Below are 17,098 nucleotides of genomic sequence, written 5' to 3' on the forward strand. Positions count from 1 at the left end.
GTTGAACCAATCACTCATTGACTCAGTACCCTGCCTGAGTCATTAACGGGTCTAAGTTTAATAACATTGGTTGGGAGGATTCCAAAAAATAATAAATTAACATGACGTTTAACATTTTATATGGATATAGAAAAGATTAGCATATTGAATGTTTGTGTCTCAAGGAATAAAAATCAATTGTCCCAAAAAAATTATATGTTTATATATCTAGTTAATTAAATTTGACTAAATAATATAAATTTTGTTTTTATGAGTTTTATTTTTAATAAAGTGAGTTTTTAATTGAGTTGAAGTTGAGATACAAATGCCAACATAGAGTTTGGACACATGATCTCCTTCCTGCCCCCAAGACCCCCACTTGCTTGTTGCCTCATTATTGGAGGACACACCAGCCCTAATCCATTCCTTAAAGCAAACGAAATATTGTTAAAAAGATAAAATGTATTATTTCTGAAAGACTTATTCATAATTAATAATTATTTATCATTTATTTGTATTATTTTTTAAAAAAATCAATTATAATTAAAGATAAATGATAGACGATACAATTATAATATGTCAAACATATCTTGACAAAATACATATATCTTTTTCTCATATTATATAATCAAATATTCATATATGAGGGAAAAATATGTGTATGATATATAAGTTTGATACATTTTTATTGCATTACTCATCATTCATATCTAGACAACTTTGACTCTTTAAAAAAATTTAAATGAATAATTAATGATATAATGACTGTATAAATTTTCTTACCTATACTACATAGATATTAACTATTCAAAATATACATAAATATTTGTTAAAAAAAATGATGTCACATTTCTCTCTTTACCTCTGGGAACAAAAGATGTATCATACTCTTCTCTTCAAACTTTATAATACTTTTTGAAACTTTTCTCAAACTCACTGTCTTTTTCACGAGCAATCCCTGAAACGTAGTAAAAGAAAGGACGAAAACCATGGTTTTCTCCTTCAACCAAAGCCACAATATTCTCCTCCATTTCACTTTTTCTGTTACTGTTATAGAAACCCTTTTGGCCATTTTATATGTTGGTGTACCAAAGTTTCAATCTTGATCTTCTTCATCCTACTTCCCAAATCCATTTATCATTTGGTTTTTACGGTTTCAACTGTTACTGGGTCATCTTCAAGTTCATTCCTTTCATGGGTTTCCCCCATTTTTCAGTGTTGTGTCTTAAACTGGTTAAAGGGTAAGGGTTAATAGTGCTGGGAATTTTAGTGGGGTTGTGGAAGAAAAAAGTGGAATATCAACATTGTTAAAAAGTGAGGGTTTTTATCTACTTGTTTATTTCCTTTTTTTTTGTTTTGGGGGCTTTTGTGAATAGTGGTTGCTTTTTTGGAAGCTTATCTAGGAAGCAATTTACCCCCTTTTGAACGTGATTGTATTTAGTGCTCTCGTGGATTCACACACTGCTCTCTTTTGATCTTATCAATAATGTGTTTTTATTATTGTTTTCTCATTCTCTTTTTGGATTTGTAGCCAGTGTTCTTGTAAAACCCGTGAATTTGGCTCATTTATGTAGGGAGTTGGAGTAGGTTTTATTTATTTAGTGAATTTTAGCAGATCAAGGTGAAATTTTTTATCCTTTTGTTTTTTTTGCAACTTGTTTTATGGGTAGCATTGATGATTTAGCATGAGTCTTTTAGATATAAAGGGTGTTGGATTCATGGTGATGAGCATCAATAGTATTTGCAACTTGTTTAGGGGAATGTTTCGGTTCTAGTCATAAGATCGAACGTTTCACCAAATTTCTAGAGAATCTTGAGAGGTGTCGGTGATGGAGGATATAGGGTTGTTTAAGCAAGGTTGGCAATGGCTTCGGTCACAGAAGGACACATGTTGCCATGCTCGAACTGCAGTGACTTGTTGCAGAGACAAAACTGCTATGTTCGTTGAGCGGCATTGGCCTCTTGTGTGCATGGGTTGCTCCAGACTGGGGAGCTTACTGAAGTTATCATTGATTTTCTGGAAAGACTCTTCCCTGAGGGGATTTCAGTCGTTCATTAGTTTTGGATCGGTGATGCTTCTGCTAATTATATGGAGCTGCTTTCTTAGTTTGACATCGATGCATTGCTTGGTTTATGTGCTTGTTAGTATGGTATGTCTTCATTTCAACCTGTGTAAATATTTTTCCTGCATTTCTTTGTTCTGACGTGTGTGCTTACACTTATTATCCTTTTGTTTAATTTTTTAGTCTTTCTTGAGTAAGTATCATTATCTGGTTCAGTTTAATAGCCGTTTTTTAGTAGTGTTAGTTAGCATATTCTTTCGTGCAAGTTTGGGAAATATTATTTCTTAGTAAACATTTTGGGAAGATAGAAAACATTAAATGTTATTTAATTTAGTAATTAGATTTAGAATTACTCTTACAATTGCCCTATTTTTCATTTAAAAATTAGCTTTGTACTTGAAACACACTGTTAAGTATTAACTAATAGGTTTTAATAGCTATAGATGTTGAACTGCTCTATAAGAATTTCATGGTCTAGAACCCTACAAGAAGAATGCTAAGTTTAATGCAAGTGAGACTTTTGTCTTTCAAGTTTTCAGAGAGGAAAAACTTTTAGGATGATGTGCAAGATGTGGACCTGACAATTAGTATTGTGTCCACTCTCCAGCAAAATTAACTTCAGGTGGTTGTCTAGATGTTGAAGTCATTGAATTCTACATTTATTCTATTACATTGATGTTGATTTTTTATAGGAAAACATGCACAAGGATTTTTTATTGGAAGTCGAGGCTTAGTGTTGTATCCATCAGTTCATTTATTTACTTTGTATAACTTCTATTGGCTTATAATTTCCCTATTTTGAGTTCAAGACATTATGGTATATTTTTTAGCAACTTTCTCATTTTAACTTGACTACTTGGTGTACTTGGCAAAAGCTCATTGATGACGTTGCTTTTAATAATAAATTTATGCTGCCTAGGCTTCTGATATTGGGGTATTTATGGCCTTTGTAATTATAGGACTTGCATTCATGTCATAAAGAAAAGTGTTATGGGATAAATTGAGATTATAGATTTTCCTAGCAGAGGAAGCTAACATGATAATCACTCATTGTTTCCATCTAATATTATTTTTCCTAATTACTTAATCCTCTAACCTTTTATTTCAATTCATTCTATAAACATATTTGTTTAAGCATAGTAGTGTACAGCCATTCTAATACTTGGCTTTCAACATTGTACATTTGAACGAAATCCTTCAGTTTCTAGGTTCTGGTGGGAACTTGACATTGCTTTAAATCTTACTTTTAAGAGATAGGTTGCACTGCAATAATGTTGTCTCTCTAGTAAGCTTAAATTGGGACTTATTTTGGTAGATGTGTTTTATGTGCTTGATTCCATTCAATTTAGTAACAAATATTTTTGCAGATATAAATGTTCACAGTTCGATCTGATGTTTCAGGGCGTTGCTGGAGTTGCTGTTCAATACTTGGGCTATACTCCCGGGCTTTTTATTGTAGGGCTCTTTGCCATCCTTTTTTTGTGGATGTATGCTAATTTCTGGATAACAGGAATATTACTCTTAGTTGGAGGTATGGTATTCTTCTTTGTTGTTTGGGATTTAAGATGCATATCTCCAAATATCCCGGATAAAAGAGAAGGGGCATGCTTCTTATTGTTCTATCTGTATACACTGTGATTAATCTGTTCATTTTTAAATTTTAATGCAAAATTTTCAATTGCTTTACGTTTCCACACAAGTGTATTTCTTGTTGACATTTCCTCATTTGAATAATTTCCCCTAATTAAGAGGTTTTGCTTACATTCATCGCCTGCATGATTAGATGTATTTTCGGCTATCGCTGGCATGACACTCAGTTCAGCTGATGTTCTGTAATATAAAAGCTATGAAGGACTTTATTTTTGTTGGCTTAAATTGAGTATTTTGCCTTTGTCTATCTTGATTTTTCCCCGTCAATATTTGAATGCAGGTTATTTGTTCTCCCTAAATCATGCTCGCTTGGTGGTGTTAATCGGTACCATATATGCTTTATATAGTGTTCAAGTTCGAGTGGGATGGCTGGGTGTTTTTCTCTCCATGAACCTTGCGTTCCTCTCTAATGATGTTTTGAATTTTCTGCTCCAATGGTTTGATCATATGAGTGAATGTTCACATTCCGAACAGCAGAAGCAGTCAGAACCTATTGTGGAAGATGACTTCTCTAAAGAGTGTGAATATTCTATCCCTTCTGTTGAATCGGAGAATCTACATTCATGTAAATCATCCGGTAAACCTTCAGGTACTGCAACTGAAACTGCAACTGCAACCCCGTCAGTTGTTGATAACCAGAAGGAGTTTTCTGCTATCAAAGTTGTTAGAGAGCAAACAAGCTCAATTGATGAAATGAGAAGAATATTGAAGAGTCTGAATCATTATGAAGCTCTTGGATTTACCCGCCACAAGAAGATTGATGCAGTAGTTTTGAAAAAGGAATACCGGAAAAAGGTATATGTTTAGTTTTTCTTTGATTTCTCTATTTAGCTTCACTGTTATCAAAATATTTATGAAGGCTTCTGCATGTGTGATTAAGTAGTACCATGTCACAATTTTACGTGGAATCACAATATGGCTTATGTTGTGTTTACTATTCAACTTACATTCTGATCTTTTCCGATTTTCATGTTTTAATGACGCAGGCTATGCTTGTGCACCCTGATAAAAATATGGGAAGTTCTTTGGCAAGTGAGTCATTTAAGAAGCTTCAATGCGCATATGAGGTAAAGTTCTAAGTACAAGCTGCACACTTTTCTTCTGGTTGATAGATAAGCATTTTTTGCATATTTGATATGTGATAGTGTGATGTGCAAAACATAATCGATTTTCCATTACAGTGATTTCTCCGATTCACAAGTTATATGAACATTTCAGGTTCTTTCTGACTCCGTGAAGAAAATAGACTATGATGAGAAATTGAAAAAAGAAGAATCCATGGCTAAAACTGTCTGCCAAAGTTCTCATGGTAGTTCAAAAAAGGTAAATCTAATGATATTATTGTAAATAATTGACATATTGTACCCGAGTTCTATGTATATTCAATCCACATATCTTAGAAGTTGTACTTTTGATTTTGAAAATCAAGAAGGTTTCAGTAGTTCTTTATGCTGTGGACATGGTTTGTAAATGCTGAGAAGCTCTCTCCATCCCTTTTTATAAGAAAGAAATGTTCCTAAGTATAATGTCTGGTAGTTAAGCTGATTATCAACTAGTCTTGGGGTTTAAAGAAGTCGTATACGGACACTTGAAGAAAAAGATGCCTGTCAAAACTTTTAAAACTCTAACTAGACACTTGAATTTTACTGTGTTACTATGTTGCTCTCGTGTCCATGTTTCTTTTAAATGTTGCTGAAAGTTGCCCCAACTTTGAGGACTTGTACTTTGGTAACTGGCCAACTAGAATCTGTTTTTCATGGGTCTCTCCACATTGTTACACTCACCCTTATGGAGCAAAACTAAAACTTTATGCATCTTCTCTTGATGTAATTCGTACTTTTAACCCTACTGTAAATCAAATAACTACCTTTACGTTGTTTTCTGGTATTGCTTTATCAATGTAATGTCCCCATTGCCTCTTCAGTTTCAAGTTGAAAATTCTAATTTTTTGCCCTGCTGCTCATTTTTTAAATATAGAATCACACATACAAAATGACCTAATATTGTTTTTTATATATAAAGAATAGGAAAGAATGACAATTACCTTGAAAGAGTAATATGTTTGAATGAAATATAATGCCAACATGCTTTTAGATTAAAGCCAATCTGATTTATTGTATGAGTATGAGTAGGTTACTAAATTGTTTGGTTAGCTGATGATATTTCTTAGATAAATAGTGACAATACATGTGTTCTCCACAGCATAACCCTGATTATCGTTCCGAAGATTCGAGGCGTATACAGTGCACAAAGTGCGGGAATTCACATATTTGGGTATGCACTAACAGGAGTAAGGTCAAAGCAAGATGGTGTCAGGTCTGATTTCTATTGCCTCCCTTTGTATCTCTCTTTGCATGCTCACTTTGTCTTAGCGGAGTCTTACTACTCTGAAAACAGGACTGCTGTCAGTTTCATCAAGCCAAGGATGGAGATGGATGGGTTGAATATAAAGGGTCATTGGTTTTTGATAGGCCTCAAAAGGTAGTTTCTAAATAGCGAATAATTTTCTCCACTTCATTTTATAACGTTTGCATTTAGTTTCTGAGCTTGGTTCTTGTCTTCACAGGTGGAGATTCCATGTGCTTTTGTTTGCGCAGAGAGTAAAATTTTCGATGTGTCAGAATGGGCTATCTGTCAGGTCGGTGTACTCTATAGAGAGTATTTCTTGGTATATATGTAGTGCATCTTTACCTGATTTGGTGGTTCAAAAAATATGGTATAGAAATGGTGGAACATGAACTTGTAGGGTTTACATGTTAGGAATGGTAGTGAGTGGGAATCATTGTGTACTTTATTAATAAGATAATATAAAAGATGGATTGTAAATTAAGGAGCTATCATTTGCATTGCACTTTTTATTATTTTTTACCCAAAATGGGATGAAATAAGGTAAGAATGAACTATGAGGAATTTAAACGAATACCAAAATTCCAATCCTAGAGGGTGTGCCTCAATGCAACGGTAAAGTTGCTGCTTAGTAACCAAGAGGTTATGAGTTCAAAACTTCAAATCTTGAAAATTTTACCTAATGCAAAATGGTAATAGTGGTTTGTTGATGATATGTGAGATTTAGCTAATGCAAAATTTTATGAAGTGTTTCGGTTCAATGAAAGTGCTTTAATCTAGTATTCTGTGAATAACTTGTTGAAATTCTATATTATCATCAGACATATAGTGAAACTTAGAATTTTTAGTTATGTTGACAAAAAAGTGGTCTTCTTATAAGGCCTGCTACTCTTTATTTGGTTCCTATGTTGGATTCAAGGCATCATGTGCCTCTCTTGCTCCACACTCTGAAACTAACACCTTACTTTATTTCATGCAGGGCATGGCTTGTAGGCCAAATACCCATCGACCGAGCTTCCATGTAAACATGGTTGGCTTGGAGAAAAGCCAACGATGCAACTCGAGTAGATTCCCGTGGGATCTAGATGCGGAAATGATGATGGACGAAGACGAAGAGGCATTTGACCTGTGGTTTCAGCAGGCTCTGGCATCCGGTCTGTTTTGTGATACCTCAAAACGCCGCAAGAGCTGGAGTCCATTCAAACTGAGTCAGAAGAAAGGGAAGAAGCAATCGCGAAGAACATCATGCTAAAAGCTGAAGTAAATAGGGCAAAAAAACACAGGCTATTTCATATCCCTAAGGGTTCATATGCGAGTTAGGTTTTGGAGGGGAAGAAAAGGAAGACAAAAGGCTTCAGTCATCTCACAAATGTATTTCGTTGCTCTGCAGTCTTCTATTTCCTTTTCTTCACCTCCAAAATCCAGCTCGCAAACAGTGTATAAGAGATTTTGATGGAGTGAACATTTTGTAGAAGAAAAGTGATCAAAAAAGGAGGATTAGCTAGCAACATGCATAGACCAAATTGTTTTGTCTCATCAAAGATAAGATGAGAAAGTTGGCCTTATCAAAGTCAGGGTTGATAAGTAACATAAACCTCATTCCTTACCCTTACTAAGGCATTAAAAGTGCAAATTGCTCATATGGTCCTTCATGTTTTGCAGAACTGTGCTTGAGGCTTACATTGATCTGTGGCTTAGTGTTGTCTTGTTCTTATTTTAGAAAGGTGGTCTTTCTTTAGAGTACATTGTACATACACCTCAAAAATTAGTTTTAGACGGTTAGTTTAGCATAACAGTAAGGTTGTCGCTTATTAACCATAAAGTCATGAGTTTAAATCCGGGAAACAATCTCTATGCCTGCGAGGGTAAGAGCCTCGTGTACTGAGCCACCTATTTATTAGTTTACATTCACAACTTTACTTTTCTTTCATACTCTTTCTATAATATTATTATTATTATTTCCAAATTCTAAAAACAATTTCTCTGCTACTTGTGAAGGTAGGATTGTTTTTTTCACATCCACTAAGTGGTAGTTACATATACTGAACCACATATGTACTTTTCTTTCATAATCTTTTTATATTATTATTATTGGATTACGTTTGGATTTTTGTTAGGTTCACATTAGAGGGATGTCATTTTTTTATCTTTGTCTATGCCTTTAAATTTTAATCCTTGATACTAATTGGAAATGGATATAAATTTTTCTCTCCAAAATATTACGCCCGATTCCAATTGGTCAATCTCAACAAAAGCAGTGATGAGTTCTTACATCATAATAAAATTTGTTTATCCATTATTTAATTGGATATGCTCGTGTTTTCCAACAAGGATCTCTAGTACTAGTAAGAAGTTTTTGTTTTTATTTTAAGAATAAAAGTAATTTTATTATAAATAAAATGATACAAGGGTTATACTTACACTGTTTCTATTTTTTATTTTATTTTTGGAAAGATCGTTACTCCATGTTTTGGGTTGAAATTCATAGAAAATGAAATATGCTTTGGGTTGAAAAGAGAACCTGGTATATTATTCGTTGCAGTAGCAATACCAATGAGGGGTTGAGAACAAATTCATTTTTTTATTACAAGAATGTATATTTTGTGAAAGTTAGTCAAATGAGAATTTATTTATTTTGTTATGCCTTCAGATAAAGCGAAGTTCAATCCTAGGTCAAAAAGTTTCTTCAATTAAAAATGTTTTTAAAGTGATTAAAGTGTGTTTAGTTTGGATTTAACATAAAGGAGGTCATGCTATGATGCTAATTTATAAAAATATTTATTAATTTATGTAGTTGTAAAGGAATGGAGTGAATGATAAGTTTGTTTCATCCTATTCAAATATGTGCCTGTAAATTGGAAGAGGAGAAATAGAAGTATTAATAGATACGTTATACTTGCTTTCATTCCATTCTATTTTAAACCATGTAACCTAGTACAATTCCATTCCATTGATCTTCTTTCCATTATTTCCATCCATCATTAGCACGATAGGTGATTGTATGTAGTATATTTTAAAATAGGGTTAGTATTTGAAACTCGATTTGTGATTTAGTTTAATTAGTTAATGAAAATTTTGAGTTAAAAAATTAACGTCGTTAAATAAATGAGTTAAACTTGAGTAAACATAGTCCAGCTTATTAGCTTTACGAATTGTCTCGATTATATATTTATGTCTATATATATAAATATAGAAAATCTTTAAATTTATATATATTAAATATATAATCACCTTTCAAGCTAATGAGTTAACATAATAGTTATAGAACTATTAATAAACCAAATCTTTTCAAGTTAATAAATCGAATCAAACTATTCACAAGCTTCAATCTAACATAATTTAAGTTGAAAACATAACTCGTTTCTAATTCAAGTTAATTTTTTAGTTCAACAATTTTTTATCGATTTTAACTAAGCTGAAACCAAATTAGACTTAATTCGACTTGTTTCTTACCCTACTTAAAAAGGAGAAGTATTAAGTAATTAAGCTAAATTCTACCATTTTGAACACTTATTTAAAAAGAATAGAGTTTTAGAGTAGATGAACAAACAAAGCTATGTATTTGTAATCGACTTTGCTAACAATACTTGCATGGGTATACGGACTATTAAAAGTAGTAGTAGTTAAAAAAAAAAGAAATCAATATTAAATGAATTTAACATAATATAATAACTAATTGTCTTGCTATTTATGTAACATACCTTATAACCCAAAAGCTTTTTGATAATGGGTTCCATTTTATTTTTCTCTGATTCAGAATTGGATTCGGTCATACATGAGCAATCACGAATCCATTAGCATTTATTTAAGTTATATCGTCCGTCGAAAAAAACAAGACCAAAAGTATTTTCCATGCAATGAAGAAAAAGACTTGAACTATTTACTTATGTTTCGCATTGCAATATTAAGAATGAATAAAACTTTAAATGGATAAAGACAATTTAACTACGAAACTAGAGGGTTATGATATTTTTAAACTTTTTAAATTTGGTGACTTGGTTTTCGGAGTTTTCTCAAAACTAACAAAAATGTCAGAAAAACTATCAAACTTGAAGTAGCAAACACAACCTCAATTAAGATAAGGAGACAGAAAAGCCATACAATAAAGGGGTTCAAAACACCAAAAACCTTACCTCGGATTAATCAACAGTAACAAGGATTATTAGCTAGACTTGGATAGAGGAATTTTATATATTTAAGTGAATGGTAAAACAACATTGGTATCCAGAAGAGAGAGAAAACAGTGAAGAGATTTTGCATATTTTACAATTCGAGAACTCAATATAACAAGGCTTTTAGATGCAATAATTTATTAAACTATACCAATCCAAAATCCAATAGAATAGCAACAAATATAAAAGCATCAAAATTGACTTCAGAAAGGAAACATAATTATGATATAACAATACTAATACTACACATTCCCTGAGTAAAAACTTAACTGAAACTCTCAATTTCTTCCACGGCTTCTTACATACGAGTTCTGTGCTAACAATTTCTGAGTGGAGGTTAACTTTTCACCCTGCAAGAAACAAAGTTGTCAAGCGCCAATAATCTTATGCATCAAAGATATCATCACATTCGTTACAGTCGTAATGTTACCATGTTCCATTGCTTTTAAGAAAACCAAGTACCTAATGGTGTTAACTCATATATGTTTAAGAGGTGAGCCTAGTCACAAAATAGGAAGCTTGTTTGCCTTGTGACCATGAGGTCATGACCCATGAGTTCAATTCCTAGAAATAGCCGACTCGCTTATGAGGGTAAGGCTGTGTATATCTATGTTCCCCATACCTACTAGGAGTGATGCTCATGCAATGCGCCACACTTTTTTTATTTGCTCATCTCTGACTCACTAGTTCCAAATATTCCAAATTTCTTGAGATTTGGATTTCATGAAAATATAACATTTAAATAATAGTGTTCTTCATCTAAGCACTGACAATAGTACACAAAGATGATGAGAACAAACCTTGCACATCGATGCTGCCGATTCAGATTCCAGAGTTTGCACTGGAAAATGTCCGAGAGACTGGAAAGAATCCAGGGCATCCAAAGTCAGCTGCCAGCCACAAAGAGCTACAGTACCCACACAAGAACTGGAGCAAGGACTATCAGAACCAGCAACAGCTACATCCCCATTCACCCAAGGACAGTAGTCATTATGTAGTTTGATTGGATTAAATTCAACACCTCCATTAATGTTGTCTCTGTAAGGAGTCCCTGGACATCAGAACCAAGTGCAATAGTTAATGCACAAGCGCAACAAAAAGCTGCTAGAAGAGGGTGGCCGACAATGTACAAGTTGTCTTACACAAATTAATAAGCATACATGAAGCATTTATTATGACTATAATTGCTGCAAAAGAGAAGGTGTGGTACAATTCATCGGCAGAACTATATCTTAGCAACAGATTAGAGATTGACATTCTATATATCAGGTTAAATTGTTTAAAAATTACACAAATGAATCAGTAATTGATGTACCCACTACAAAACCTGTTGAAGTCATAATGTAACTGACAATATTATCAGAATGTGTATCATACACCATTAATATCATAAAAAGGAGCAACAAAGATTATGAATGCGTAATCTTTTCTTCAATTGAAAAGGAAATATTTACAAGAAAAGAGAATGAGACATCCTTACGAACAAATAAAAAAAGACTAGAATCTATGAGATTTAGGCATGCCAAAGAGCATGTATCTCTGTGTCTAAAATGAAACACCACTAACGAGAAACACACTGAATTTCAATCACATTTTGTCCCCATCTCCAATCTCTTTCCTTGTCCCCCAATTAAGTGTTGACAGTTCATCACGCAAAAGAAAAGCCCTCTCTTCTACTTGTTAGTAATTTATTAACAAGCTTGTTAGCATTTGGGGATAAAGGGAACATGATATGAAACGAGGATAGAAAATTTGATTCCCAAACAAGGAATAAAGGCAAGATCTCCCTTTCCTCATTACATCCAAACAATAAGGTAAACTCTCTCCCTTCCCATTTCGTCGCTCACCTCTGCCTCTATAAACTATTCCTTTCAGTTCAATAATCAGATCATTCTGTATAAGCATTCTGAAATTGTTTTTTATCATGTTTGTAATTGATGTTGGAATATTTCATTAGTCAAATAGCTGTACAATTGAACTTTACATATTTATTTCACGAGAGCATTAAATGTCATACTACAATGAAATGATCCAAAAGTCAAAAGGCTAAACAGTTCTTACTAGTCAACATATTGAGCATCGGAGTGAATAAAGAGCAGATAAGGGAAGAGCATCTTCAAGGTTTCATGAAAAGGATAAACTGCATAATAATCAGACATACCGTCAACATAGCCTGATTCATGACATGCTCCATCATCATTATGAGATGCCTTCCTAGTCTGAGTAACTTCTTCCTTGGATGCTTCATAGGCTGAACATACAACAGCATTGCAAGAAAGAGATGGATGTGCACCATTTTCATAGCCTGGCATCTGCATGCTGCCACTGGGCTTCTCATCGCTTTCAACATATTCAGCCTTGGTTGGAACTATAATTTTTGAGCCACTCTCAGTTCTTGGTGTAGATTGAGACACTACGGCCTGACTATCCCCTTGATTATCTTCTCGAGTCATTTCCTCAGGCACAAAATCACCAACATGTCCATGACAAGGCACAAACTCACCACCTTGGCCCTGACTTTCAATGATTTCAGCTATTGGTTCAACATCACCTAAACTATCACCTCTATGAACTGACATATCAGTCCCATGGATTTCAGCTTCATGACTTGCACCCATGCCAACACTTCCCCCACTCATACCAAAACTGGGCCCACCCTTAGCATGTGCAGTCAATATCTCCTTGTTCAAAACTTCCCCACAAGCATTTGAGCTGCTAACACCTGTTTCTGCTCCTGCTGTTTCTAAAAGCGGTTGGAAACAAGCACTCTGCTGCATCTGATAGCCACTATTTAGCTCTGATGTCTCATTAAAATCAACAGAAGGGAAATTAACAGCATTATCATTAACAGGAATATTTTCAACACTTTCCATTGATTCAGCATCTGAGCTGTGATAAATTGTATTCATTGCAATAATAGAAGATGCATGGGCGGAATCTCTGGTAGATAGGTTGCCGATAACATGATCCTTTTCTGTGTTCAACTGGTTAACTATGTTCGTACCTGTTTCTATTTGAATATCCAACGAATTACTAGGGACATCACCAGAAGGACTCCTAAATGGAAATTGCAAAGTTCCTGAAAGATTTGTATCACGGGCACGCTTCGAAGGGAAAGCTGAAAACTGTTGACCACCAATGACTTCATTATATTCACGGTCCACTTTAGTTCTTTCAGCAATGTCAGCCTGTTGCATGCATAAATGTGACCTGGTTGCTGTGGTTCCACCATCATCAAACTTGCGCTTGCATGCATTGGGGCCTTGTGATTCGTAAGAAGCTGCATGATCACCACCTTCACTTCCAGGAGGCTGCCCAATCATTAAATCTCTTCCAATATAGGCATCCCGCACATGATCTGGGGTTGACAAGGATGGCCCACTAGCCATTTTAAGATCTAAATCTAAACTTTTATTAGATACAAGTTTCCTTGTATCAGATGTTGTAGCATCATCATGGTTTCCGGTACGGTCTTTTTCAACACCATCAGTGGTGGCCCATTCATTAATACCACTAGCTGCACTTATTCCTCGTGTTGATGCCACTTTCTTGCTCGTTTGAGGGGTATCAGTACCACAGGGAGCTAGATGAGCTGGGCGGGGGACAGTCAAAAACTCCCATACTCTAACTGTGGCGCCACAAAAGCTACAATCTAACAAAGGTGACCTAGATTCACAGTTAAATTCTGAGCCCAGTACATCATTATCCCCAGTATCTTTCCAGGATGATGTTGAAAATTGCTTCCTGCTTACAGCTGGACCCTGTGCAGAACCTTTGGCTGGGCCAGAGCTGTAATCATGTTTAGCAGATTCAGCAGAATGTTCTTCACAGTCGAGAACATTAGGAAGCCACCTTGACTCCCACCCACAAAGACTTATGAGCTTTTGGGCCTATGAAGTAGAATTTTAATGTATGAAACTAAGAATGCAGATAACAATCAAAAGCCAAATCGGCATAGAATACAGTTGGCAAATAATTAAGACAAAACAAGGCATCTGAGAAAATCTTACATAAGAATATGAATGAAGAGCCTGTTCTCTAGTAACACCCATTCTAGATACACTATCCACTCTGTAGCCTAATTCTCCAGCTGTTGGAACTTGTAGTTGAGCAAGAAATCTGTCAATTTGAGAGCTATGTGTAAATCGCATCTGCTCAACTGCAGATGAAGATACAATGGGGAGGGAGTAAAACTGCAAGAGTCCATCACACCGGTCCTTAAAACCTCCAATTAGAGCTGAAGGTGAAGTAGGAGGGAATTGCACCAAGCTTTCTGGACAGCTGTCACCCCTCCAAGGACACCTAACTTTGTGTCCTTCATCGAGCAGTTTAGGAAGTTCTTCGCTAGAAGTATCCGCTTCACCAAACATATGAAAAACAATAATATCAAGGTCCAGAAAGTAGCAACGGAATCAAGTCGTACAAAAGTCAAGACAATAGGGATTATGGTTAAGTACTCGAACATAAAGAAGAGAGGATAAACCATGTTTTTAATTGAATATCAACTAGAATTGATACAACAATAGATTCAAAATACATATACTAACACAAACCCAGTATAATAAAAACAATTAAAAAATCAATCTAGTTAGCATTCCCCATAACCCTTACTGAAGCATTGTGTGAGACCAGCTGGACGAAATTAAGCATTTTCAGCCATAATGACAATTTTGATACCCCCAGGAAAGATAACTTTGAGGGAAATAAGACCAAGTTTGAGCTAACAACCAACCAAGCATACAAATTGCATCATATACAATGAAATAAGAAACTTCACTACTTCTAGCATAATAACTTTTCCTGAATAATATATAAAATCTATATCTATGTACTAAAAGCATGTTTGAGCTGGGTCTAAATCTAGCAGAACCAGCAATCCAATAGCATAGAAAGCAAAAAAAATAACCATAATAATAATAGTCTCACCTTTAAAAGAAATTGAGGGCAAAGCAAAATCTAACTGTGCACCACATAACTCACACTCAATCTTACTGACATCCACATTCACCCAACCTCTCTTGGCACAAGCCAACGAGCCAGCAACCTGCAAAAGTAGCAAAATGATGTTATGTGGCAATTAAAGGGAAGTTAAACAATTAGTGGTTACTCCCTCTCATAGCCCGAGACCACAACAAATGACTAGGGTGGCGTTAAAAATGAGACTATTGTTAAACTAAAAGAAATGCAGTAATCAGATCCGTTTCTGTAAATTTGAAGAAAAATTCTGTACTATTAAACATTTCTCTTTATAAATACAATAGAACTGGATATGGGATTACATTAGTTCTTCTAAAAAGGGTGGACCCAGAATAACTCACATGTCCCATCCTATTTTGTAATTAGCCAAATTTGCCTGATGTAAATGCAATCAATAAAGCTGCATGAGTAAATACATAACCTATATATTTGGTTTAGCTAAAACTTTGGGAAAAGACACTTAAGAAAACTATTTTTTATTGTAAACTATTTTAAACATAAAATAAGCTATAATCCAAACACGCTTATTAAAAAAAATTCACAATGCTACTATATGTGTGTTTGGAAGAGCTTATGATGACAGTTTATCACAATAAGCTTATGACCTTCCTAAGGTTTTTTAGCTTATTTCAATAATCTTGTCATTAGCTTATAAAAAATAAGCTCTTTTTAGCCTTTTTCAAAAAACGCTTATTAAATAAACACTTAATTAAGTCCTATAATAATCCTAACTACTTCCAGCACAATTTCCAGTCCCAAAAAAGCTAGCAAAGCCACTGATTCCTTCAATAATTGCATAAAACACAAAACCACAAACTGAATTATGACGCAAATTCCTAACCTTGTGCTTTTTTCCGGCGAGTTTAAACGTTGAAAGGCGGCGAAGCAAATCACCCCTTTCCCAAGGCCTACATGAACGATTCAAAGGCCCTTGAACCGAATCAACAAACAATTGCGAATCCGCACTCGATTTTTCGCTACGGTAGCGACTCTCTCTGTTATTCGCAGGTGATGAAGCACCTACAGAGCTGAGAAACAAAGATAAATAATAATTTGCAAAGGTAACCCTAAAAGAGTAGTATTTAGTAGAATTGAATTGGAGTTAAATGTAATTAATTGAATGAAAAGGACTAAAAGATAAAGAGAGAGAGAGAGACCTAGCAGCAGGTGTTGGAGGAGAAGAGGGTGGTTTGGGATTGGGAGAGGTTACACCATCTTCGTTCATTTCTTCGCGTTTTGTTTTCATGTTTCTATGTTCTGCTTCACTCCCTCTTCTTCTATTCTCCTTTTACTCTTTTACCCCTCGCGTATTATTGCCTATTTTCGATTATTTTTTGAAAATGTATTATTGATATAAAGATTTATATATTATACATCATTTACATTTACTTGAATTATTACTCTTGATGAGTTAATCAATGATTATAAATGAATGGTGACACTATGGGTGCATTTTCTCTCCCTTATTGTTTTTGTGTGTTAACTAATTATCATTTCTATTCAAATTTTACTTCAGTTTTAGGGGCTCAACAAAGTTATTGTAGATTAAAAAACTTATATAAAGACATATCTAAGTAAAGATAACTAATAAAATATTGATAATGTATTAAACATTTAATTTTAATTAAAATTTAATTATTAATAATGATATAAAAAGTAAAAATAATTTAATTTTAAGGATTTAATATGTATACATTGATAGTGTAAGTATTTTTTACATTGTTAGTAAATCATCTCTTATTAGGGATCAATGAGATCGATCCTCATACAAGCCGTGGGATTTAATCTCAATCTTTTGGGCTTTGGATTAATTCCATTCCTTACAGATAAGGCCAACATAGCAACATTCATTGACATAGAGATAAGTTTTGTTTCTCTTAAATTTTTTTTTCTATATAGGAACAAAATTAA

At 34.2% G+C, this 17,098-nt stretch overlaps 2 protein-coding genes across 4 annotated transcripts; one reads left to right on the forward strand and one right to left on the reverse strand.

Annotated features, from left to right (window-relative positions):
- LOC109348039 lies at window positions 848–7,752 on the forward strand. 3 transcript variants are annotated; one of them, XR_002107694.1, is made up of 10 exons: window positions 848–2,129; window positions 3,444–3,573; window positions 3,973–4,487; window positions 4,679–4,759; window positions 4,911–5,015; window positions 5,895–6,008; window positions 6,090–6,173; window positions 6,259–6,330; window positions 7,018–7,342; window positions 7,485–7,752. XR_002107694.1 is itself a non-coding variant. In XM_019588228.1 (10 exons), the coding sequence occupies exons 2-10, from the start codon at window positions 1,809–1,811 to the stop codon at window positions 7,288–7,290; spliced, it is 1,695 nt and encodes a 564-aa protein (XP_019443773.1). In that variant the 5' UTR covers window positions 848–1,293; window positions 1,678–1,808; the 3' UTR covers window positions 7,291–7,752. The 3 variants fall into 3 exon arrangements, 2 of the variants coding, with proteins under 2 accessions (XP_019443773.1, XP_019443772.1); XM_019588228.1 differs by having other exon boundaries at window positions 848–1,293; window positions 1,678–2,129; window positions 7,018–7,752; XM_019588227.1 differs by having other exon boundaries at window positions 7,018–7,752.
- Window positions 10,317–16,472, reverse strand: LOC109348038. Its single transcript, XM_019588225.1, has 7 exons — window positions 16,345–16,472; window positions 16,029–16,215; window positions 15,137–15,254; window positions 14,221–14,567; window positions 12,372–14,100; window positions 11,011–11,261; window positions 10,317–10,560 (listed from the first exon to the last, which is right to left on the reverse strand). The coding sequence occupies exons 1-7, from the start codon at window positions 16,431–16,433 to the stop codon at window positions 10,489–10,491; spliced, it is 2,793 nt and encodes a 930-aa protein (XP_019443770.1). The 5' UTR covers window positions 16,434–16,472; the 3' UTR covers window positions 10,317–10,488.

This window comes from Lupinus angustifolius, chromosome LG05 (genome assembly GCF_001865875.1).
Source record: "Lupinus angustifolius cultivar Tanjil chromosome LG05, LupAngTanjil_v1.0, whole genome shotgun sequence".
Lineage (NCBI taxonomy): Eukaryota > Viridiplantae > Streptophyta > Magnoliopsida > Fabales > Fabaceae > Lupinus > Lupinus angustifolius.